The sequence below is a fragment of the Cnephaeus nilssonii genome, assembly GCF_951640355.1.
Source record: "Cnephaeus nilssonii genome assembly, chromosome: 2".
Lineage (NCBI taxonomy): Eukaryota > Metazoa > Chordata > Mammalia > Chiroptera > Vespertilionidae > Cnephaeus > Cnephaeus nilssonii.
Window position 1 is genome coordinate 103,342,742 of NC_137073.1, and position 24,019 is coordinate 103,366,760.

Below are 24,019 nucleotides of genomic sequence, written 5' to 3' on the forward strand. Positions count from 1 at the left end.
TCATCTCACATCATCACAGAAGCAAGAGTACTGGACAATAAGATATTTTTCTCCCAGCCCCACTGCCCTCTTCTCCTCTGACAGCTGTCAGTCTGCTCTCTATCTGAGTCTGTTCCTATATTGTTAGTTTATTTTGTTCATTAGAGTCCACATATAAGTGCAATCAAATGGTACTTGTCTTTTTCTGACTGGCTTATTTCACTTAGCATAGTGCTCTCCAGGAATAATGAGGGAGAGAGAGAAATGAAAAGATTCAACTAAATTACATAGCCAGCATTCAGGCCAGCTCTCCATATACCCAGTTAGACCCAAGCGTGGTTGGAGCAGGATTCTCATTGTCTTTTACAAATGAGGAGAGAGGGACCTGATCATGTTAATGACTTGGCCTTTGACCCTGGAAGTGGAGAAGACAGACTGACACACAAACCTGCTGTCTGTCCCTTCCTCCTTGATCAGCAGCCTGTCTGCTTGGCTATTAGTCTCCATTAGGTAACATGACATCATCTCTGAGACTAAGTTGGTTCAATACATTTTAATCCAATATTCAGGATTTTTATTGGGTTGTAAAACTTTGGTTCACTGAGCCTTCTAATTTGAGAACTAAAATGAATATATAGAAGTAAGCTTCAAACTAGCATTTTCAGAACCTATTTGAAGGGAAGAGGGGAAGACTTGTAACTTCTTTAGAGATTCTTTTCAAACCAGAATGAGCATTTCTATTTTATTTAGCAACACGACATATGACAACTCTTCTCCCCTATGTTCATTCTCAGCCTATTTTCAGTGTTCAGTCTAAATGAGGATTCAGCAGATACACCCTCTGGGTGCCGACAGTTGCTGGTGGGGTGCAGTGATATCACCCTGACCCACCCTGACCTTTTGCTGGACTTTTCTTCACCTCCTGGGGCCTCTACTGTGTACAGAGCTGTCTCATTCTGTTCCTTCTTTTTTTTTAAATTTATATATTTTTATTGATTTCAGAGAGGAAGGGAGACATAGAACATCAGTGGTAAGAGAGAGTCATTGATGGGCTGCCTCCTGCACGCCCAATACTGGGGATCAAGCCTGCAACCTGGGCATGTGCCTTGACTGGTAATCGAATGGTGACATCCTGGTTTATAGGTAAATATTAGTTGAATAAGTTTACAACTAATCCAAGTTAAACTGGATCACATAGACATATGAGTAATAGTTAGCATCACCTGTCTCCTTAGCATAGAACCAATTAATATGATTATATAGGGGTGACATAGGGTTTCTATCCAATTTCATATATCATGCGTTTGTTAATATGAAACACAGATGAGCCTCAATGGCTGCGTTAAGTGGTGTAAGGTATCAAAGGAGAAACTTTGTCATCTAGGGGTATTATGCAATAATAATTTTATCTCTGATGTAGTTGCAATATAGAAACTATTTTCTAATGCTAAGAGTTTCTCCTGAGACACATGATTATTTAAAGGAAAAGCAGAAATTGGCAGAGATGTCCTAGGGATTAAATATTTTGGAAATACCCAGGGTGAGATATCTAGAAAAGGTGGAAGTCTGAGATTTTTGTAGACCACGTATGGACTGGCTGCATCCATTAAAATTTTTTAAAAATTTATTTTAGAGTGAGAGAGCTAGAAAGAGAGATCGACTTATTGTTCCATTTATTTTTCATTTATTGGTTGCTTCATGTATGTGCCCTGACCAGGAATCTAACCCACAACCTTGCTATACTAATGATACTCCAACCAATTAAACTCACCACCCAGGGCTGATGCATTCATTTTTTAATAGACTCAATTAAAATTGGGTAATTAAAAATTATGTGTTGGTTGAGTCACCTGGTTTGTATATTAGTATAAACACAAATCTAACCAATTACAAATGACATTTGTCAAAACACCATAGAAGGTAAACCAATCAAAGGGGTTATAAATAGACTGATGAGGTCTCTGCATATGCAAAGAGAATGATGAACACACTGGGGCAGAGATAGTTCTCATAACCAGAAATCACTTCTAAATTAAAAAGCAATTAAATATTTTATAATTGCTATTTGAATGTTTGTGGCTTGATTTTCACAGCCGCAACAATCCTAAGAAAATAATTATGAGACCTAATGATCCATCATCACAATCCATTAAATCGGTTGGCCTTGAGTGAGAGTATATATAGATGTGTACAGGGAAAAAAGTTATTCTATTTGGAAAAATAAAGAAGAAAAAGCAGCTTCTCAATTATCCAGCCTAATCAGATCTCTAGGCCTTAGGAAATGAGGAGATAACTGTTAGCATTACTTATTTCAGAGATGTTAGAGCTGTAGGGTTTGACTGTCCTAAAAAGTACAAGTTTTTCCACAGCTTGTGTGGTGGCTTCAGGAGATACATTTGGTTTCCCCCTTTAATACTGGCATTACTGTCAGCCTGTGACCATTTAGGAAGACATTAAGAGGACAACAGGGGGAATTGTAGACTATTTGGGGACAAGGAAGAGTAACATACTGGGAGAGACCAGATAGGCTGGCTCCTGGCCAGTGTAAAAACCCAGACTGCACCAGGCCCCTAGTCTGTCTTTTCCAGGCCTGGCTTCACCGCTTCATTGTCCCTTACACCTCCTCAGGGTGTCCCTGGGCTGTGCTGTGGGAGAAGGGGGTTAGCTAGCACCCTTATTCCAGGTGAGGTGGAGGGAGACCTGTGTTCGAGTCCTGGATCATCCACTTAGTAGCTTGGTGACCTTTGGTGAGGTATTTACCTTTCTACCTACTATGTAGGATGAATTTAATACCAGTGCCTGATTTATAGGGGTATTGGGAGGGCAGAGAGTGTAGTGGTGGGCAGAAGAGTACCAGTCATCTTCTCCCACCAACAATTCTGGATTGTTTTCCCCAATATATCTTCCTGGCAGCTCTTTTAAGGTGTGTGACTCTCACACCCTGTCTGATTTCTTGTTCCTGTTGTTGCATTGCTCCTGTACATACCAGTCACTCTTAGAACAGTATATCAACTCCAGATGACTGATCGCTTTCTGCTGGCCTCCTTGATCTGTTGGGTCTGGTTGATCTCACTCTGCTCATCTGAAAGGTGGGCAGTGGTGATTACATTCAGAGTCGAAATGTGAAAAATCAGTCTGACCCAACTTATTCACTGAAAACAGCAGTAAACTTCCTCTGTTGATATTGAGAATTATAGTTGAGACCCAACCAAATATACATGAAACTCTAGTGTCAATTCCGAATTTGGCTGGTTAAGAGGCTGAATAAATATTTAGTTTGTAATAGCTAGCTTCCTTTCAAAATTTTACTCATATATGTTAATCTAAGGGAAATATAAGCCTAACAGATAGGAAAACCTTAATTTTTCTATTCTATTTTTCTTACTTTTTTCCACTTATAAATTTCAACTTCTTTAACTTTGCTAAGTGTCCTCTAAGTCAAGTACCTCTAATTTTTTCATTTGTTCCTGTCATATTTCTTTTACATCATTCCATTTGTTTGACTCAGGGCACAGAATTCCAAGCAAATAAGTCATTATCATTAGACTTTGATAAAGATGTTCCTTTGATAAAGAACTGTGAGTTCTTAAAATGTTAACACAACCTTTCATGTGATTAATATGGTTTGTTGGTTTTTTTCGGTTGGTTTTGAAAGAACAAAATTTACTACCAAGGTACTAAAGTATGCTTGATTCAAAAGGGTGATGATAAAAACATCCTAGGAATTTTTTTGTCAACTGTTTTCTTTTTGGAAATAAATTTATTGCCCTATTATGTTTTTCTTCAAACGATATAACAAAGGTAGTTTGTTTTTCTGGGACTGCAGTTACTATGGTGATGGAAGTAAGGCAGCCCATAATTGTGTACAGCCTGCGCTCTAAAGCCAGACAAAGGAGGGGAATTATTATCTTATTATAGATAAGAAAGACTTGAGCTACTGATATCCACCCAATAATCGAGTCAGGTGTGTGGGTGTCTCCCTCCCATGCACCTATGGTGCTCTTCCCACTGCTAATAGCTGGTTACCCACCCCTCTGTCACTCTATTGCCCCTGCTTATTTCAGCTCAATATCTGACTGCTGGTGGCCTGCAGTCAGTCTCCTATCCATCCCCAGAGAGATCTTTCTCCATTACTAATCTCACCACACCAACATCTTACTTAACATCGTATCCATACCTTTTCTTTAGTTCATGAACAAAGTCTGAACTCCTTGGCAGGATTGGTGATGCCAGTCCTGAGCTGCATGCCAACCTGTGAAGCCATCTTCCTCTTCATTCCATATCCCAGTGACTTTTAGTTCCTCAAACAGATATACTTTCTTTCCATTCCAGGTGTGTGCGCGGACTAATTCCTTTGCTTTTCATGAACACTCACCCCTCCATCCACTCATCAGTTCTTTGACAATCTGGCTCAAGCCTCGAGGCATCCCCACCCACATGTGGGTCCCTTCAATACTCCCCAAATCACAGAGTAGCTCCCTCAGAGAGCTCTTTGATATCAGGGACTACGAGCTCAGATATTTGGCAGGAACTGGAGGTGAAGTTTTCTATCTGATGACATAAAAATCATTTGTGTGTGTGTTAGTACATGTGTGCATGACTCATGTGTACATATGCCTGCATTAGTTTTCTATGGCTGCTGTAACTAATTACCAATAATTTTGGTAATTTAAAGCAAACACATTTATTATCTCACAGTTCTAGACCCAGGGGTCCAAAATGATTCTGTGGAGCTAAAATCAAGGTGTCTCCTGGCCTTCCCTCCTTCCCTCCCTCCCTCCCTACTGGAGATTCTGTTCTTTGCCTCTTCTAGAGTCTGGTGGCTGAGGCTTTCCTAGACTTGTGGCTGCACCATTCTCATCTCCGCTTCCATGATCACATTACCTTCCCCTCTGTGTGTGTCAAAGCTCCTTCTGCTTCCCTTTATATGGATACTTTTCGTTATTATGTATAATCCAGGCTAATTTTCCCATCTCAAGGTCCATAATCACATCAGCAAAGTCCCTCTTGCCTATAGGTAACACTCACAGGTCCCAGGAAACAGGATGTGATTATCTTTTGCAGGGGTCATTATTCAGCCTGCCACAAGGGTCCACCCCAGACATACACAGTTTGTGTTTCTGGATACTATTCAGGGCCATAGAGCCAAATTATTGACTTCAAAATCAAATTCCTTTGCAGGAATTTGGGTAAAGTTGCAAGATCTGGCAATTACTTGTCAGCTCTGTCTAATCACATATCAGAAGAGTTGCTAAGAATACATGAAAGGTGGGAGCAGGGGGCGGGGGAGAGGCTGAGTGATTTGCACCTCCATTTATTGTAAAATATAACAAAAATATAAATTTTCATTCAAAGTATCTTAAGTATTATATATATATATCATAAAGTCACTAACTCTTATTCTCATACTTAACACTTTTTTACTTGTTCACGAGATAGAGTGCTTTTTCATCAAAGAGTTTAGGAAGGATCATATTTTAGGACTTGCCCCTGGCATATAAATAAGTTGATTATACTATAGAAGAGAGAAATGTGTTTGAAAAAACAAATGGCAAAATCACAGATGGATGTTTAATGTTAAGTCATGTATTTGCTTTAATAAGTTCAAGCAGCTATTCTTAAAATAACAAGACTGTTAAATATTAACTGAGAAATGAATATATCAATAACATTCATTAAATCCACATTTAATATTGTGATATTGTGAATAATGCTTCTTGAGCAGAAGTATATCATCTTGTTATATATTTTATTTAAAATAGGAGAGAAATGTAACTGCCCAAATGTACACCAGAAAACAAATTTTAATGTTTATTTTTCTCAGCTGCAAGCAAAAGTTTATGGAAATAATACTGATAAGGCTCATAAAAGGCTTTTCAATATATCTTGTGATCTGGCAAATAGCTCAATATATTCTGAAGTTGGAAGTGAAGTTAATCTTGGTAGCGGTAAGATGAATCTCAGGAATCAAGTGTTTATAACACAAATAGTAAACAAATTCTGAATGGTCCTGAGAGTATAAAAACAAATCCTCAGTAAGCATCTATAATCTGAGCTTTATATGCTCTCCAGTGGTTCTAGCCCACATGTTCTAACACAAAACTGTGGAGAAAAATCAGGTGTGTTGTTTGTTTTTCATGAAGCTAGTTTCAGAAAAGTAGGAAATATTGATGGGAAAAACTAAAAACAAACACCCATATATTTGCATCTTTATTGGCTGTTAAGCTGACAGTTTGTATAGAATGTCTTCATTAGGATTTACCCAGTGTAAAGAATAACAGCACCAAGACTGATGACTCCAATATAGGTGACCTTACACTCCAAGCAAGAGAAATCTAACACACAATCACAAATAATGTCCAATGTGTTTACACCTTGAAGGTGTAAAAAAAATCTATTAACCCCAGTAAAATGAAATTTTAAGCCAGACAAAGAATTACAGGATTCCTGCATCTTCATTTGCATCCATGCTGTAGTTTCTAGAGTCCCTTTATACATTTGTTTCATGTTGCCTCAAAAGAGAAACCCTACTGCTTTCATGACCTATGATATGCAGTCCCTTTTGAACCCTTTAGCTATATTTCTGAATGAAATCTCATCATATGGCTAGGAAATTCACTTCTATATTAGGGCCAGACTTGTTTCTCTTCATTTTCCCAATGGTCCTAGAATATGATTGCCAGGAGCCAAGTGCTCTGTGCAAGAAGAATACTACAGTTTGAGCTTTGTGAAGACGTTTAAGGAAGCCTTCATTCTATCAAGTTGCTTGTCTGTCGAGTTGGTCAAGGTCCTAAGCATCCCATGCCAACATACTTCTCCTTATTTTATTCTTTCTTCCTCCCTCCCTCCCTTCCTTTCTTTCTTTCCCTTTTCTTTTTTGCAAGAGCTCATGTCATTCATTGTCCCATAAAGTCTTCAAATAGTCTTAATAAGCTCAGTTCAGGCAGATATGTTTCATGATATTCAATAATCAACTTATTCCTTTTGGAGTATCTCTGCATGTACAGAATAATTGTTACATCAGCTAAAATGTCTAATGTTAACTTGATTGGGTTATGTCTGTTTAGCTTCTAGAGAACATCATGATTTCTGCTGAATATTACAGAGACTGTAATGTTTGAATGGCATCTTCTATGTTATTGTACGTTCTAAAAAAGAGAAAAATGTGGCATTAGAAGCAATAGTTTTCCCTTGAAACACTCTTGGGAAATACTCAGTTAGGCAAGACCTTGAGAATTCAGTCCATGCTGATGGCAACACTTCAATCCCATGCTTGATTGACTTTGAATTGAGTTCCTTCCATATTAATACTTTAGAAAATTTATGTTGAAAATAACCATTCCTCTAGTAATTGGACTTTTTCACTACATTTAGGCTAACAGATTGGACATTAAGCCACTTTTCAAACCAATCCATTTGGATCCATGAAAGTGATTTCATTCAATCCTAGAGCAGCTGCTCTTAATAGCCTTACCTTCTCACATCACTTTCATTAATGGCAACATTTTTGAAGTGCAACAGTTGTTTGAAGCTTCCATGTCTGAAGATTACCATTGAAAATTATACCAGATGTTATAATGTCCTTTAATATTGGGTTCATTTCTGATGTCTTTTTTTTCCATAAAAGCATCCTAGTGGGGTGCATCTATGTTCAGTAACAGGGTTATTAGAACTCATCTTCTATTATTTTGTTTTGCTCTACCCTTAGGTCTGTCCTTTGCACTGCTTATCAGACACATTTGGTCCCTTAAAACAGTAACTTGTCAAATATGTTTCCTGGGATCTCAGGTTTCTAGAGGTGGTTAGGGATTTTATATGTATTATAAATTTTAATTCTATTACTTCAAATAGAATTTACACTTATGTAGATCATACACAACATTATGAACACATTGGAAATCTTACTGAATTAACTTTTTTTAATAATATTACTTGGATTAATTGGTTCATTGTATAGCCTGGGGTAAAGTGTCTTCTTTCATTTCTGATTATACCCCAAAGTAACTGAGATTCAAAGGTGGCCTTCTTTATTACTACTCAACTTGTATAATCAGTGTTATTTCAAAAGTAGGCAAGAAAACAAAATGCAGAAATATTTACTGAGCGTCGTATGACTCGGCAGTCACTAGCCTTGCCTTTTTTACTGATGTTATCATTTTGCACTTAATACATGACTTTAGTAAATGCCATGTTTGCCTTCTTTTATATGAAATTATGTGGAAGAATTTCCTTAAAGAAGTGCGTCTATTGCTGAAAAAGTGTGGAAGTCCCTGTTCCTACGCCTTCCTGCCCCTCTTCAGAGAGAAGTCGCTTTCATTGTTTCTCTTCACTTCATTGTTTCTCTTCACTTGTTTGGAAAAGGAATCCTTGCAGGGAGTTTACCATAGAAGTGCAGCTGCTAGTGTGCTCGCCCAGCCACTCACGGTCTCCAAAACCTCCCGTGCCCATTCCTCATGGGAGGTCCTCCAGTTCCGAGGCTGTGTGTGTACAGCATTCTGTAATTCATTCATCAATTCAACAACTGTCCATTGAGGTCTTGTTGTATGTGAAGCACAGTTCTAGGTGCTGGGGACACATAAATGAACCGAGAGGGCAAGATGCTACCCAAATGTCACTTGCCTCCTAGTGGGGGTTGAGGGGGCAGATGTGGTTCTGTACGCATAGTTGTATAGGCCACAATGGGGAGATAACACGTGAACAAAGACATGAGGACAGCATGATGTTAGCTAGGTGGGTATCTGGGACAAGAGCGTTCCAGGAAGTGGGACTAGCTGGTGCATAGGCATGGGAACATGTCTGCATGATCTGAGGATGACAACAAGGAACAGATTGTGGTGGTTGAGTCGGGTACTGGGAAATGAGACAGAGAGAATGTAAGTGGCTAGGATGGCAGAATTATGCAGGTGGCTTTAGTTTGTACTACAAACTTTAGTTTGTAGATCACCAATAAGAATGACATGGACTTGCCTCTATTTGACATGGACATAAATGCAAGTATATGGAAAATTAATATTAAAGTGAACAAGTAGACTTCATGTCCACCCAGAAATAATGGCAGAGAGGAAAGTTGGACACATTGTTCCAGAGTGACTGAAGTTACTTTATGCCTTTCATGGCACAGCATGCCATCTGATGTGCCACTTGGCATTCACTCGGCGGGGGGGCGGGGGGATCCCTCAGCCTGGTCTGCATCCTCTCACAGTCCAGGACGCCTCGGGAGATGTCCAACTGACAACTTAGGCCCACTCCCCGGGGGGATTGGGCCTAAACTGGCATTCAGACATCCCTCTGGCAGCCCGGGAGCCCTCGAGGGATGTCCGACTAACGGCTTAGGTCGCTCTCCCTGGGGAGTGGGCCTAAGCTGTTAGTTGGACATCCTTAGTGCTGCCGCAGAGGTAGGAGAGGGTCCCGCCACCACCGCTGCACTGGCCAGCCATGAGCTGGCTTCTGGCTGAGTGGAGCTCCCCCTGTGGAAGCACACTTACCACCAGGGGCAGCTCCTGAGTTGAGCATCTGCACCCTGGTGGTCAGTGTGCATCATAGCAACTGGTCGTTCCACCGTTAGGGTCAGTTTGCATATTACCCTTTTATTATATAGGATTAGCAATGATGCCTATGTTCAAGGATAGCTGGGTCGACACTTTATTCAGATTTCATTAAAACCACAATTATTTCAAGTGTCGACCTGTTTGTGTTTGCTTCCATTTTGAACAAAGGTATGGGCTTACGTTTCCTAGCAATTTGTTTATAATCACCCTGACAATTTAACATTCTCCAGCATGTCACAGAGATACATGACGTAAGACTATGAATGCAAACATATAAAACAAGCCCTCAGGTGGTTGTTAATTTTTGGCACCATGTAATTAAACTAGGTTTTTAAAAATGTTATCTTTTGCCAGTATCTAATTAGCAAAGCCATCTGCTGCAAGAGTAGTGGCCCATCTGCCTAAGAATGTTGTTCTCTTCATTTTTATGAAAAGTATCTGCCTTTGCCGGTCCCTGTCTAATTAACTTCTCTCATGGCGGAATGTGATATACACAGCTTTGTTTATATACTTCTGAGATCTGTGGATTTATATGTATGTAACACATACATAAAAAGAGCCCATCATTTTTCTTTCCCGCGTCTGATTTGCCCCTGAGATCTCAGCTCAGCTTGTCATCACCCGAGCAGGTGTGTGTGTGTGTGTGGGCGGGGGGGAGGGGACAGCAAAGCATTTACTGTATCCTGAAACACTGGGTGCTTCCTTAAGTCATCAGGGTTTCTGCAGATAAAAAACGACTTTCGTTAAACCTATTCCATTTCCATTTAGGTCTGTCTGTAGCACTGTTACTTCTTGGAAGTTGCTGATGTAGTTAGCTCCAGTCTATCACTGGATCTGAGATGACCATGCTTATGCTAACAATGAAAATGAGCACCGTTGCATTCTTATGATCTTGTCTAGACTGCCGAGAGACACTTATATTTTATTATAAGCTAATAGCTGATTTAGGCAAATATTATCTATACGACTGCTTCTCCTTCCATCAATCATTACCTAGCACAATGCCCTGCACTTGCTCAGTACCTACTGAATATTTATTGCACGAAAAAGAGAATGAATACATGTGCATAAAGCAAAAATCTTTTTAAGAACTTGAAGACTGCAGATGTTATTTGTGTGTACTTACAGACAAACAAAATGCACCACAAACAGGAATGTTCATGTCTTTTATAATGTAGGTGTTTCAAATTCTTTGCCTACTGTGTATAGCTTTTGGCTGTCCAAGTAATGGCAATATTACTGCTGCATATTTGCTATTGAAAAATAAAATGAAGAATAAATGGATAAGGGAATAGGGAATTAACATTCCTTTTCTCTGCTGGGCTATCACTATCGTGCAATGGAAAAAGACAAGATAGGACAAAATTTTAAGATTAAAACAACCCAGACACGTGGAAAATTAGATCATGAGTGTTGTATTGAGATCTGGAATGTAGAATGAAGAACAATTTCCCTTTTGTTTTGACTATCTTAGAGGTAGGTTTGGGTAGGTAAAAAAGTCTCTTAAAAGTAAGTTAACCGGAAAGATGGCGTCATACATCAGTTGTGGGATTTGTTCCAAAATCATGATACATGAAAGAACAACCAAGAATCTCTACTGAGAGTAGAGTGAGGAGGCTTGATTACAAGTTTAATTGATTAGAACCAATCTGTGGAATGAAAAAAGTTATGCCCAGGTCAAAACATAATCAAATTGTATACAGAATGATGAGTAACTTTGAGAACTAAAATCTCCTACAGGAGAGTTGCATTGGTATCTATATTTCTATCCAAAGAAAGTGGTTTTTTGTTTTTTGATGGTTTTTTTGTTTGTTTATTTGGTCACTTGTTTTTCCCCACAGTCATCAAATGGGTAAAATCTAGTTTACTGAGGGAATTGAAAAGCACTATGGGATTAATCTGGAACACCCAATTTTTGATCAGTGTGAGGAAATACACACATTTTCAACTCCATTATTTTCCATATTCTATGATACCTTACAATATGGGTTCAGCTTTATAATAGATTGTTCAGTTCTACTGCTAATATAATTCCTTCTTACCCTATCCTTTGTTCAGGTAGAAAGTGAGAAGTGAGTCAACAGAAAAGCTATACAGTCATGGTCCTTAATTAATTCTGGATTTGAATATTATGGAAAGCTGATGAGTTGTGTATGAAAATGTTTCAGGAAAGTACATTTTGCTATTTTTAGAAACTGTCTTTAGAAAAACCTGTAAGATTTCTTCTATTTTCTGTTGGTCTGATAAACTTTTCTGAGTAGTTGCTCTTTCTTACTCAACTGAGTAAAGTAATGAAATATTTTTGAAATCTCTCACATTCTTTTTTCTATTACTTTCCCCTTCCAGTCGTTGGCCAGTATTTATCTGGAAAATGCAAAAGCTACTTGGCAATTAGGTGGACTTGGGAAGCTCTTTATTTGCCATTTCGGCAGAATGATCTAACAAGTTTGATGTCATTTGATAAATATTCTGTTCTGAACCCTGGGACTAACCCTGCTCCTCATAGCTCTATGTTTACTGAAGAGAGTATTGCTATTTCACTTTCAATACAATCGCTAGGCCACTGAGGGCCACTATAAATACCTCTTTATCTAAAGTATTTCACTGCATAGAAGTTAATTTCTCTCTGTGATGTATAACACTAAATCCTCTTGGTGGTATAAAATCATAGTTATAATGAGGTCTACTTTGCTAAGAGAATATATCATAGTGAGTCAATTCTGTTTTGAGTTTAAGTGAGGGCAATGGCACGGATATGTTTATTTAAATAAAAACAAGAATGAGCTTCTAGAAAGAGAACTAAGAAAGGAAAGGACCACTCAGAATGACAGCAGTGCATTTATTCCCTCTGTGCTTCACGGGGAAAGACAGTTATACAACTCTACATGAAGCTCTTATCACTTCTGGAAGTGCCATCACTTTGCATGAAAGTATTTGTCATCGTACCATGGAATTCAAGTCATTTGTTTGCATGAGATGCTGATTAACTGTGACTTTATTGTTGCCATTAAGACTTATGAACAGGAAAACATCATAGAAGAATAAAATTCTCTTATCAGATGTTGACACTGACAAATATCTCGAAGTCTGCACAAGGGAAACGCTGTAGTATTGTTTCTGTTTGAAAGGCACTAGAGTGTTCTCTCTAGAATACTTTTCTTATGGACTCATATTTGCCAAGTTAGATAAGTTATACAAGATGCAGTGTTTCGTGTTTCAATCTTTGTTATGTCACATTCTTTGGAGGACAAGTAGACATTAGATAATAATGTTAGCATGACTTTGTTATTCTTCTAAATTTAGGAGAATTAGAAGAAAAATCTTTCTGGAAATAAGAGTGAAACCGTTATTCTTCATAATACTTAACATTTGTTTAGTTTTAGCTAACTTTGAGTATTATTAAACATTAGCCAAATTAACAAAGAAATTGCCCCCTCGCTTAGTTTTTTTTCTGACAATGATTTAACCAGTTTTTCAGAAACCCCAAATTTTTTAGAAATTCAACTGTAGTATTAAGATAGAACATAATTATAACAATATGCATATAGATGGAGAAAGCATTTTTACCCATGATAGTTCACATTCCACACAGTAATATAAAAGATCAACAACTCGGATGCATACATTTGTACAAAAAATGATTCACAATGTCAGCATGAGATCGTTAATGTTTGCAAGCACCATTTCCTCTTGTGAAATAAGTGCTGTATGTTATCTTAACTAATCACAGGTTCTGTTTGTGAGTTAGTGTCCTATGTGTAAGTAGCCACATCTACTTGATCAGTAATGAGTTGGAGTTGAAAAGTCTGAGAAAAAAAAATATTTAAAAGTTGTGACTCTAAATATTTAGTCAGAGCTAATAACATGAAAATTACTGGTTTGTGATTTTTGCAAGAGGTATTTATTTTATTGACTACCAATTATAGCATATGTACCTTGGGAGTAATGATATGCAAAATCTTCCTTGCTTCCTTATCAATGAATATTGATAGATGACATGCTATTAAAGTAAAATGAAGATGTCTGAATGAGTATTCAGATCATTTTGTTTCCAGGCTTCTCTTTGAAATGTACTGTGGATTTATTCTGTGATATCACAGAAGTGACAGTTTCTGTAATCGTGCACTAGTCACCATCACATTGGACATGCGCCTGTTATAGTGACTAGATCTAAATATCCCATGATTACTGCTTAAATATCTCATGATTTTAAAGGAGGTGAGCTGTTTAAAATTCTTTAGTTCTAAAGCTCAGTGTAAACCCAAAGGACCGATTTTATGTACTTGTTCTAAATCCTATATTAGTTTAAAAATAGTGGTGTCCTGTTGGTCACCCTAATCTGGTTCTTGGTATCTCTCCCGCCTTTTGTTCAATCAGAACTATAATAGTTGCTGTCATTTTGGTGTTTCCTACAGGCTGAGGAGTGGGAATGTGATGAAGCGACCAAGAAGGCCTGTTACAGTAAGGGCAAATCGGAGGTAAGGAGGGCGCGGTCATGGCGGTCATCAGCTTTTTGAAGGATGGAACATAAAGCATGTTAATGTGAAGGCTATTCCTGATTATGGTGCCATGTGAAAAAGGCAAGCTTTGAAATATATGTGCAGTAAATTCTCCAGGTTTTAACATTCAGTGAGTTTCCAAAAGGGATTTAGAGCATAAGATCAGATCTAATTTGCACTCTCAGACGTTAGACTAAGCAATGAAATTAATTGGTTATGATATCATTTAGAATACTGTGGGCCTGGATTTTTAAAATAATATTTAGATTTCTCCCAGTTGTGCCTTACAGCTAACTCCAGAAAATGACTACATGATATCTAAAATAATGGCATCAAAAGTGATTTGAGAGTTCTTTATAATAATTTAACTTAACATATTTTAAAAATAAGCACAAGAAAATCTGTACCCCCAAGTTCCTAAGGGCAGGGTAGCTACGGCTCAAAGGCATGTCTTGAGCAGCGGTGCCCATGGCAGGGGTGCTCTCCCACAGTTGGCTGCCCAGGGAGTGGCTCCCGGGGAAGTCTATGTTTCTGAGAAAATGATGCTGGATCATCTTGAGGAAATGCTTCTGCGCCTGGGTCTTAGGCTCAGTAGGTCTCATTCTGTTAGGGATCGCCTTCCTTTTTCGGAGCAAGGGCTTTCCAACCTCAGTCACACTTTGGGTCCAGGAGAAAGTTGATCCTCAAGAGCAGCAAAGAGGGCTTGTTCTTTACCAAGTGTGGTCCCAGGGCAAACAGTATAGCAAATGCAGAGATCGCTGGGAAAACTCCCTCATACCGGTGGTATGTGTAAGAGACTCTCCTGCACTTTATTTTATCCAACTTCATTGCCTGCTTCTCTGTCTTTGAACTCAACAGTCTTGAGGGTTGGACATGGAGGTAAATCTCAGCAAACTTAGTCATTGTGTTCCTCAAAGATGAATAAAGAGCTAGGAAGAGGGCAGAGGAGGAGGAAGAAAATACAGTCTTAGCCAGGGAAACCCTTGCAGACAAAGAAAAAGAAAGGCTATTTACCAAAAGATCTCTAACCTCACAAAATGCCTCTGAAATAAGTCATTGGACATACAGGAAGATTTAAAGGTTACAAAAAAATCAGAATACTGTCTTTTGAAATACCCCCGAAAAGAAATAAGTGCATAATAAATTTATTTACCTCAATAACCTTATTGAGTCTGTATAGATTATGTAGAAGCCGTTTGACAAAGTGCTTTCCAGATGGCTTTCTTTCTCCTCCCTGTGATATGTATGTCTTGATATGACAGGTGTATTGTTATACCTTTGCTCCTCACTCACAAAGTACAGGGAGTTCTTCAATTAAGATCACCTGTGCTTGAGGAATGACATGTGGGGAATCAAATTTACCAGGGGCTGGGTTGGAAAAAAATCAGCTTTCTTTCATTCTACTAGTAAGATTCACTGTTGGAAAACATCGGCCTTTCTTTCCATGGTTCTAGTGCCAACTCCCCTTTGCCTGGTGACATACAGGCCTTCCAGGACACTATCTGATAACCTCATTCTTCTATTTTTTTTTTTTTAATCCTCACCCTAGGATATGCTTTTCATTGATTTTAGAGAAAAGGAGGGATGGTGGGATGGATAGAGACAGAGAGGAAGAGAGAAACATCAAAGTTAGAGAGAAACATTGATCAGTTGCCTCCCATACATGGGGATCTGACCAGGGGGATCGAACCTGAAACCTAGGTATGTGCCCTGACTGGAAATCGAACCTGCAGCCTTTTGTTGTATGGGATGATGCTCCAACCAACTGAGCCACCCGGCCAGGGCTCTATTTCTAGGAACTAGAAAGAGGGAAGAGGAGAGACCCAAGCCCAACCCCTGGGGCACAGATGGGGAGGCAGTAAGGCAGCCCCACTTAAAAGCAGCAGCTTAGGCCAAATGCCACCTGCCTAAGAGCTAACCCCTAAATTTGAAATTCAGGCACCCCAAATTTCCCTGTTCTGGCAGTGCCAGGAGCCAAATCAGAAAACATTCTCTAAATCAGTTTGACTAAAACATAACAGTGGTTGAGGGGAGTGGAAGTCAGACTTTTCTCTGTAGCCATGAATTTAGAAATGAGAATTCAACTGTTTCATAACTTTCTTTTTGTGGTAGTATTATGAAACTTGACGCAGAATTACAAAGTGTCCCTGCCCCCCCAAAATAAAAAGAATAATGGACAATGTGACATCTCAAAAATGAGAAAAATGCCAGCCATTCTGACTGAAGTAGCCTTTTTCCTGTGCTAAGAAAAGCGGTCTGTGCTGCTCCACACAATGGGTTTTCCCACCAGGAATGTGGAGGGTGGCCAGGCTGGGCCTGGGGGTGGCAGCCCTTACCCACTCACTCCTCCCTGAGAGCCTTCCTCAGCAGCTGCAGAGCAGGGGAGAGGAAGATGACACATTTTCTCTTGCTCTTCTGGGATTGACCGAGGTTCACATATAGTCCATCTCAGTGACAATTGAGGGAATCAGGGTCAAGAAAATGTCGCCACATCTTTGCTTTGGGCCTGTTTAGAAGAGAAGCAAAGCACTGGGCCTGCTCATTCTTCCGGAGGTTTGATGCCTTGTTATGTACACAATTTTCAGCTCACTTTGGAGAAAGGGGGTGACTCTGCTGCAATGGCTTAAACATTCCATGTATTAAAAGGGGGGAAATCTATTTTTATGAATTCTGAAACCTCTTATAATAAATTCTGTTGTATTTAGTTCCCTTTGAAAGACCATTATAGAAATCAGCTTTGAGAGCTATTTAAATGTCTTTTCCACAAATGTTATTTTAAACATAAATAGTCCATTCTCTGGTGATCTAACAAGAGTCCCTTGTCTGTTTTGTCTGAGCCAAAGCCCTTCCCACCATGACCTTTAGGAACTTGACAAAAGAAACACAACTGGTGATTATGGGCATGAAAGAGCTGCTTTGTGTATATGTTGCACTTTATAATTTTCAAAAGTTTCTTGTTCATGATCTCATGTCAGTACTTTCAACACCAAGTTCCTAGAATTATTTTGCTAGTCAGTGGGAGAGTTTTGATTAGGATCTAGGGCTCTGTGTACTGTTCCCCTGCTCTACCCTTTGGTCCTGCTCTGGAGTTGTCAACTTGGGTAAGTAAAGAGTTACACTCCACCTGAGTGAGCAAAGACACCATCCTGCCTGGGAATCTGGTGCCACTGGGGTTGAAACTTGACATTTTCACCTGAATTGCCAGTATTTGGAAGGCTAGGAGTTAACCAGTGCCTGTGGCAAACTATAGGCCTGCCTTTCTCCTGAATAATTGCTGCAAAAATTGAGGATTCCTTAGGTGAGATACTAACAACCTGTGCAGGTTACGCATGCCAAATTTTGTTCTTTTTCATATCGAGCTTCCCAAGCAAGTTTCCCATGGAGTCAACTTCTTTTAAAATAGTCGCATTATATAAATACTAGAGGCCCGATGCACGAGGATTCATGCAAGAATGGTCCTTCCTTCCCGTGGCTGCCAGCACCGCCTTCGCTCTGGCTGGAGCCGCCTTTTTGCTCCAGTCCTGAGCCGCCTTTTCACCTTCCCACGCTGCCCAGAGGCCCAGAGCAGCTGGGGCGGTGCAGAACACTTGCATCCCGCCCTGCCCCCAGCAGCTGGGCGCCTGCATATGCAAATTAACCCGACATCTTTGTTGGGTTAATTTGCATACTCACTCCTCATTGGCTGGTGGGCATCGCAAAGGTATGGTCAATTTGCATCTTACTCTTTTATTAATGTAGATAGTAATTACACTTTTATTTATTAATACACTGTGTTATGTAACATAATATAATTTTATTAAAATCTGTGTATATACATAGATATATGTTTATAGATTAACATACTTCTATATCTCTATATGTATATCGGGGTGGGCAAAAAGTAGGTTTACAGTTGTTCGTATGGAAAAAGACATGCAGGTTATGATTATTGCAATAGCTTTGTTAACTCAAAAGAATGTCACAATGGCACAGTGCACTTAGGTACAATCTTATAAATGCTCAAATTGCAGACCTTCATCAATTATACCAGAAAAAAAGGGTAGCCTTTTTTCTGCCAAGGGCCATTTGGATATTTATAACATCATTCGCTGAAGATAATTCACTTAATATAAATATATGCTGCTATGAAAAAAGATCCTAGATTTATTGAATTTTGAGTTCCACCTGCGGTTGTCTTTGCAGGGCCAGACCAAATGATTTTGTAGGCTTATAAGGCCTGAGGGCCAGATGTTCCCCACCCCAGATTTACACATTCTCCTAGTATTTGAAAATCAGTAAACAAAGCTGAATTTCAATGACCTGCTTGGGTTAGCCCCACTGTATCCTGAGGAGGTTGAAGTCAGCTCTACTCTTGCCAACCCCTGTATTTATATATACTTCTATAATTTGCATGCACATTTATACATTGGAAATACACACATATATCTTTATATACATTTGTGTGTATATATTTATATCGATTGGATCATATGGTTTTTTAAGATCTATCTGGTAATCATGACTTTGGTTGGTGTACATTGGACCTAAAAGGCACATGCAATTACTCTGAATTGCTCCTCGGATGCTCACTTTGGATGCTCACACAGGTAATGCCTCATTAAGAGACAGACACTGCTTTTAGTGGGAGCGCTGTGATTAACATAAAGGCTGTCAGGCTCCTGACCCTCCCCGCTCCTCCCTAAAATTGATGGGTTTGGCGATGGGCTGGCTGTTCCTGAGGCATCTACCTTGTTTGCAGTTAATCTTTCTACACAATTACAGTCTTTCTTCAAGCAAAACATAACTGTTCAAAAAGAAAATGATGAAATGCTATAAGGCAAAACCAGTTAATTCATTAAGAAGATGATCCTAAAACATGTGTTTTCTCTTCCGGGGCCAGACCATATGTCCTTGAGACGGAATGAGCCTTGGCCAGTCTCATCTTAAAGCTCTCAGTGAGTCAGCAACTATGCATCTCGGCTATCAATTCAAATAAAAATTGCTTCGAAGTCAAGGACAGGTTGACCAGCTTGCAAGAATGCAGGCACACATGGGTCATTTTAATGTCCAAGTGGTATTATCAAAATGTAGATAGATGGCTCTCATTATCAACAACAGAAGCCATGTGGTGGCAGGCTGCTAGTGGCCTTGGAATTTCCATGATCACTATGACTTCTTGGAAAACCAGAAGTCATTAAATCCCCTTCAACCATTTTGAAGATGCGATAAAGGGAAGAAAAAAATTCCTAGATGAGAAAAAAAAAAAAAGCAAAGACATTTAGATAAGCTGATTTGTAAGAGAAACCTATAACAGAATCTCCTAAAGGGGCTTCTATATTATGTCTATACTTTTAAAAAAGGTGATTCCATGTAGCCTAGCAAGTTCAGCTAATCCATATGAAGCCCACATTTGTAGCAGAGCTTGACAAAGAGGTTTACCAGGAGATTTTCTATAGGCAAACTTGAGTCTAGGATTATCACCATTAAGAGAGTAATTATTACAAAGCCTGGGACACAGACCATTTTTCTCAATCTTAATTTTGACTCTTCGTTGCTAAGTATATCTTCTGCTCAAAAGCTAAGTACTTCCACTTTCTCCCATTTTTATGTTTTTACATTATGTTTTGTTTGAACTTGCTCCAATCTCTCTTGGGAAAAAAACACACAAAAAAACACAAAACAAAAAACCAAGGATTTATTATTTCAAATGTATTTCTTTATCTAAGATTAATATTTACTCATTCTAGAATCAGTCTGGGGGCAGTTTGTAAGTTACCAAAGAGAACTTCCAAGTGAGGAAGAATAGGAAGGGTCTGAGATGAGCTGAGCCAATCTTTTGGGCAAATGAGTTGAGCTCTTGGCAGGAAGAAACAACATACCAACCTCCTCCAAAAGTTTTCTTGTAGGACATCGTGTTCCATCGGACCTTGCATCCTGGATTCATCTTGAACATGATCCCATTTATCATAAGCAAATCTGGGTTCCATAGGGCTGGGTCCTCCATCCTTTTAGAAGAGGACTGCACAGACCTCCCTGTCTGACCGTCCTGGTGCCTGGCATTTACCTTCTCCCTTGCTGCATACTCACTGAGCAGGGTCAGCTCATCACGGGCACATGACCCTCCTTAGATAGAAGAACCACCCATTGTATCCTCACATGATTCTGATGACCAGAATAGGCTTTACGAAAACAATCAGACAAACAAACAGAAACCCTCTGTGCTAATTGAAATAATATTATTTTCTCCTTCATTTACTTTTTTCAAGATTAAAAAAAAAATCACCAGTTGGATTTGCCCTTCCTCCCTGGCACAAAGCTACATCCTGGTTATGACACCCCCTAACCATCTTCTGATTCTTTCTCAAGTTTGTGATAGGCCTTCAGAATGTTAAGGATCTAAAGTTCTATTTTCACTTTGTCTTTTTTTTGGGGGGGAGATTAAGATAAACACCACCTGTGTTATCTTCATTGTTTGCCTTCCCATAATTGATAAGAGGCACTTGCTTCCTCTTCACCAGGTCTATAGCATTCAGCCTTGAGATCCCATCTTTTCCATCTGAATGATTCTCTTGGAATATCTTACCCTTGACCTTCTCCGTGATTAACAGGGACTGTCTCTAGCACACTTCTATCTTGAGTCAGTCTCTTGCTTCAAAAAAATAAACAACATCTTGACTCATTCTTGGAAAACTTCTAAAAGCAGCAGCAGAAAACAAAGCAAAATCCCCACCTCTCTCCTCTGTGCAATTCTCCATCCCATTCTTTATTCTGGTGGCATTTTTGTGTCTGTTTTATCTGCTAATGTGTCAAGCCCTCTTGGCCCTGTGTTCTCCAAGGTCTTTTTGGACTCCCCCTCAGACAAGCTTAGGCTTTGTGTTTTCCTCCTCATCTTTGCAAACTCTGTGCCCTCTGCTCCCTGAGGTGGGAGCCCCACCTCCTATGCTCAGGAATGGATGATGATAAGGTTCTTTAAAGTCTTGCTTTTTTCTTTCTCTCTAGAACTTTCTTGCCCTCTCCCCAGTTATAAAGACAAAACAGAACACACCTTCCCATGTGGTGCACCTTTCTCACCCAACTTACTGTCTACTGTTTACACTCATTTCTTAATTCTTCTGACAGTTACTCTAGCTCTTTTGTTCTGTGGTTTTCTTTCTTCAGTTGAAGTGTCTTCAGGTTGGCACCTCATGATAATTTGTCACTTTTATTGCTAGTTCTAATATTAAGAGATTTATCTACTCTTGATATCTCACTTTACATTTAGAAAGCAAATTCAAATAGTATAGCTCTTTTCGTCCTCACAGCCAGCCCACAAAGCAGACTGAGCTGTGACAGATCAACATTTCATGGATACTGGGTTGCCACCTGGTTGAAGGAACATTGCTGTGCTATTCAGTCCAGATCTCCCTGACTTGGGACAATGTGTGATTCAAGTCATTGTGTCATCTTTTGGATCCGCTGGTTGGTCAGTGCCCACATCCTGTTGGTTGCCTGGATCAGGGCTTTGCCTTTTCACACCTCCTGCATGAGTCAGGCCTGGGATGAGGAGGGACTGAATTATGGAAGTGGTTTCCCTTCCTTTCTCTGAATTGCAGTCTCCCTACCTCCAGATTAGCTTCCACACTGATTCCCCAGTGGCCTTATAATCACAAGCATCGGATCAGGTCAGAACTTCATGCGGTAACAACATATCATGGGTCCCTTCACAATCAGAATAAATGTAAGCTCGTCAGCCCGGCACACCTGGCCTGTGTCTGGCTCCCCTGCTTGTGTTCCCTCTTCTATACACAATGAAAGCACCATGGTTTCTCTAGCCAGTGTGCCTTGGCACAGGCGGTTCCCCTGCCTGGAGTGTGTTTTCTCTTCTTTGCTCAGGAAAACCCTGCAAGTGTCAGATAACACCTCTTCCAGGGAGTTTCAGTAAATCCTCCTCTTCCTTTGAAATTTATGTTAGGTATCAACCTCTTCTGGGAAGCCCTTCTGTAGCTCTTTCTTTCCCCTCTCCTCTGGAATTAGGAATATGCTGTTCTTAAGTGGCCAACTCTAAAGTAATTGTTGTTGCCCTTGATTTTAATTTTTCTGTTAAGAGCCTGGATTGTGACCTTCAGCACAGTGCCTCCTGAAGAGTATCTGATCAGTCAATGCTTTCTCCGGTCCATGCACTCCTATGCCCATGAACCCGATTTTCTGTGAATGCTCTGCAACTGCAAGAAATATTCAGCTCTGGGTCACCTCTCAGCATGGGCTTTCCTACCATATGTTTGAGATGTCCTTCTTTTGTTAGTTATATTTTTATTTGTCCATCAAAGAATCAAAAGTGATAATAGAGTCTTGCTATGTATGTAACCAAGTTTGAGAACTTAACATAAACCTTGTTCTAATTTGTAGACGGAGTTTCTCATGTGGCCTTCTCCTTGGAGAAGCATGCATATGGTATTTTAAAAGTCCTGGGATTTTAAATGAATATAGTATGTCCTATTGAACAAGCATATGGATAGTCATATTATTTAATAGTGCTGAGGCCTTGTTAATGAATTTCTTGTGATATTTTTATTTTTTAGGATGAATGTCAGAACTACATCCGGGTGCTTTTAGTAGCTGGCGACTGGTTATTTACCTGTGGGACCCACGCTTTCACACCCGTCTGCAGCAATCGCACGGTACAGCTTCATGATGAGAGTTGACAAAACTTATACCAGGAAAATGCAAACCTTCTATTAAAGCATGGGTGTAGGGTGTATTTTTGCATTTCTGTTCTCCAACAAGTTGCTCTTTAATTCAAAAAACCTCTTTTGTCAAATTGAATACATATTTGATGTATTGATTTACTCCTAATCACAATTCTCAATTATATAAAGAACTGGAAATAACCATAGCTTTTATAATTAAATTTAAATAGATTTTGAAACTATTTCTACCAGCTTTTTCCCCACCAGTGACTCTAAACATTAATCATAAACATGTTCTTTTTTCTTACTCTGCTTTACTCTAGAGATACTGCTAAGTATTGACGTGGCCTTAAACCACAATCTGAATGAACAAAGATATTACAAATTGGGGAAGAAACATGACAAAAAGTTAAAGCAAGGAAACAAACCACTGGAACTCTAGGCAAAGTAGTTATAACCAATGCTTTTTCTATCAAGCTGTGATTACTGACAGGGATTTTCAGAGTCCCACATCTTTTGCCAGGAGAGCAGCAGGGTTATCAAAGCAAACCTGTCATCTTCCCAATGCGAGATATTCATTTGATCTTCCTCAGGGAACATAATGGAGAACTATCATCAGGTTAATTTCCTGGTTGCACAACTTCTCTCAAAACCAGAATTTATCATCAGCTTCATTATTTTTGAGTTAACATCCAGTTATTGTAAAAATAAAATAAAATAAAGGAGGATGATGGTGATTTGAAGCGATTTTCACAGAGATCCCTGGGTGCATGGCCTGTTATAAGAGGCCTCTGTCCACTTACTCATTTAATCCTCACATCTACCCACTGTGGTGTTCAACCCTTGTGTCCCCTTTTATAAAAGGAGAGTCTCGAGCATAAAGACTTTGACTAACTTAACGGGGCTACAAATCTACCCATAGAGCAGGCAGTGGCTCTGAGTGTCCCCCACCCCATCTGTATTCTTGCCTCTCAGGAAAGAATGAGGGAACAAGTGGACCCAAGACTCCCTTACCACCCAAAGGGCTTTTCTCACTCAGGGATTGACAGGCTGGATTCTCCCCAGATGACAGCAAGACATGGGGTTCTCTCTAAAAACTCAATGAAGTTTTGAAAATTTGGGCTACATGGTGCTATAAATATCCACACATCCTTACCTATCAACACATTTTGGGCTATTCATAATATGCTGATTCACTTATATTGATAAAATTGTACAGAACTTTTATTGTGGTTTATATTTCTGTAAGCATTGAAACCTGTGTCTATTCAAGTGGAAAGAATAGCAGTGCCCATGCATTATGAATAGAAACCACATACAACAATCTTCAGATTTTGTGAGCATTCAC

At 39.4% G+C, this 24,019-nt stretch overlaps 1 protein-coding gene across 4 annotated transcripts in view; it reads left to right on the forward strand.

Moving 5' to 3' along the window:
* Window positions 1–24,019, forward strand: part of SEMA5A (semaphorin 5A) — a 392,963-nt gene that overhangs the window by 251,808 nt on the left and 117,136 nt on the right. For all 4 annotated transcript variants that reach the window (XM_079793136.1, XM_079793135.1, XM_079793138.1 and 1 more), the window contains 2 exons: window positions 13,943–14,005; window positions 22,564–22,662. In XM_079793136.1, the coding sequence (XP_079649262.1) occupies window positions 13,943–14,005; window positions 22,564–22,662 (162 nt within the window). The remainder of the gene's footprint in view (window positions 1–13,942; window positions 14,006–22,563; window positions 22,663–24,019) is intronic.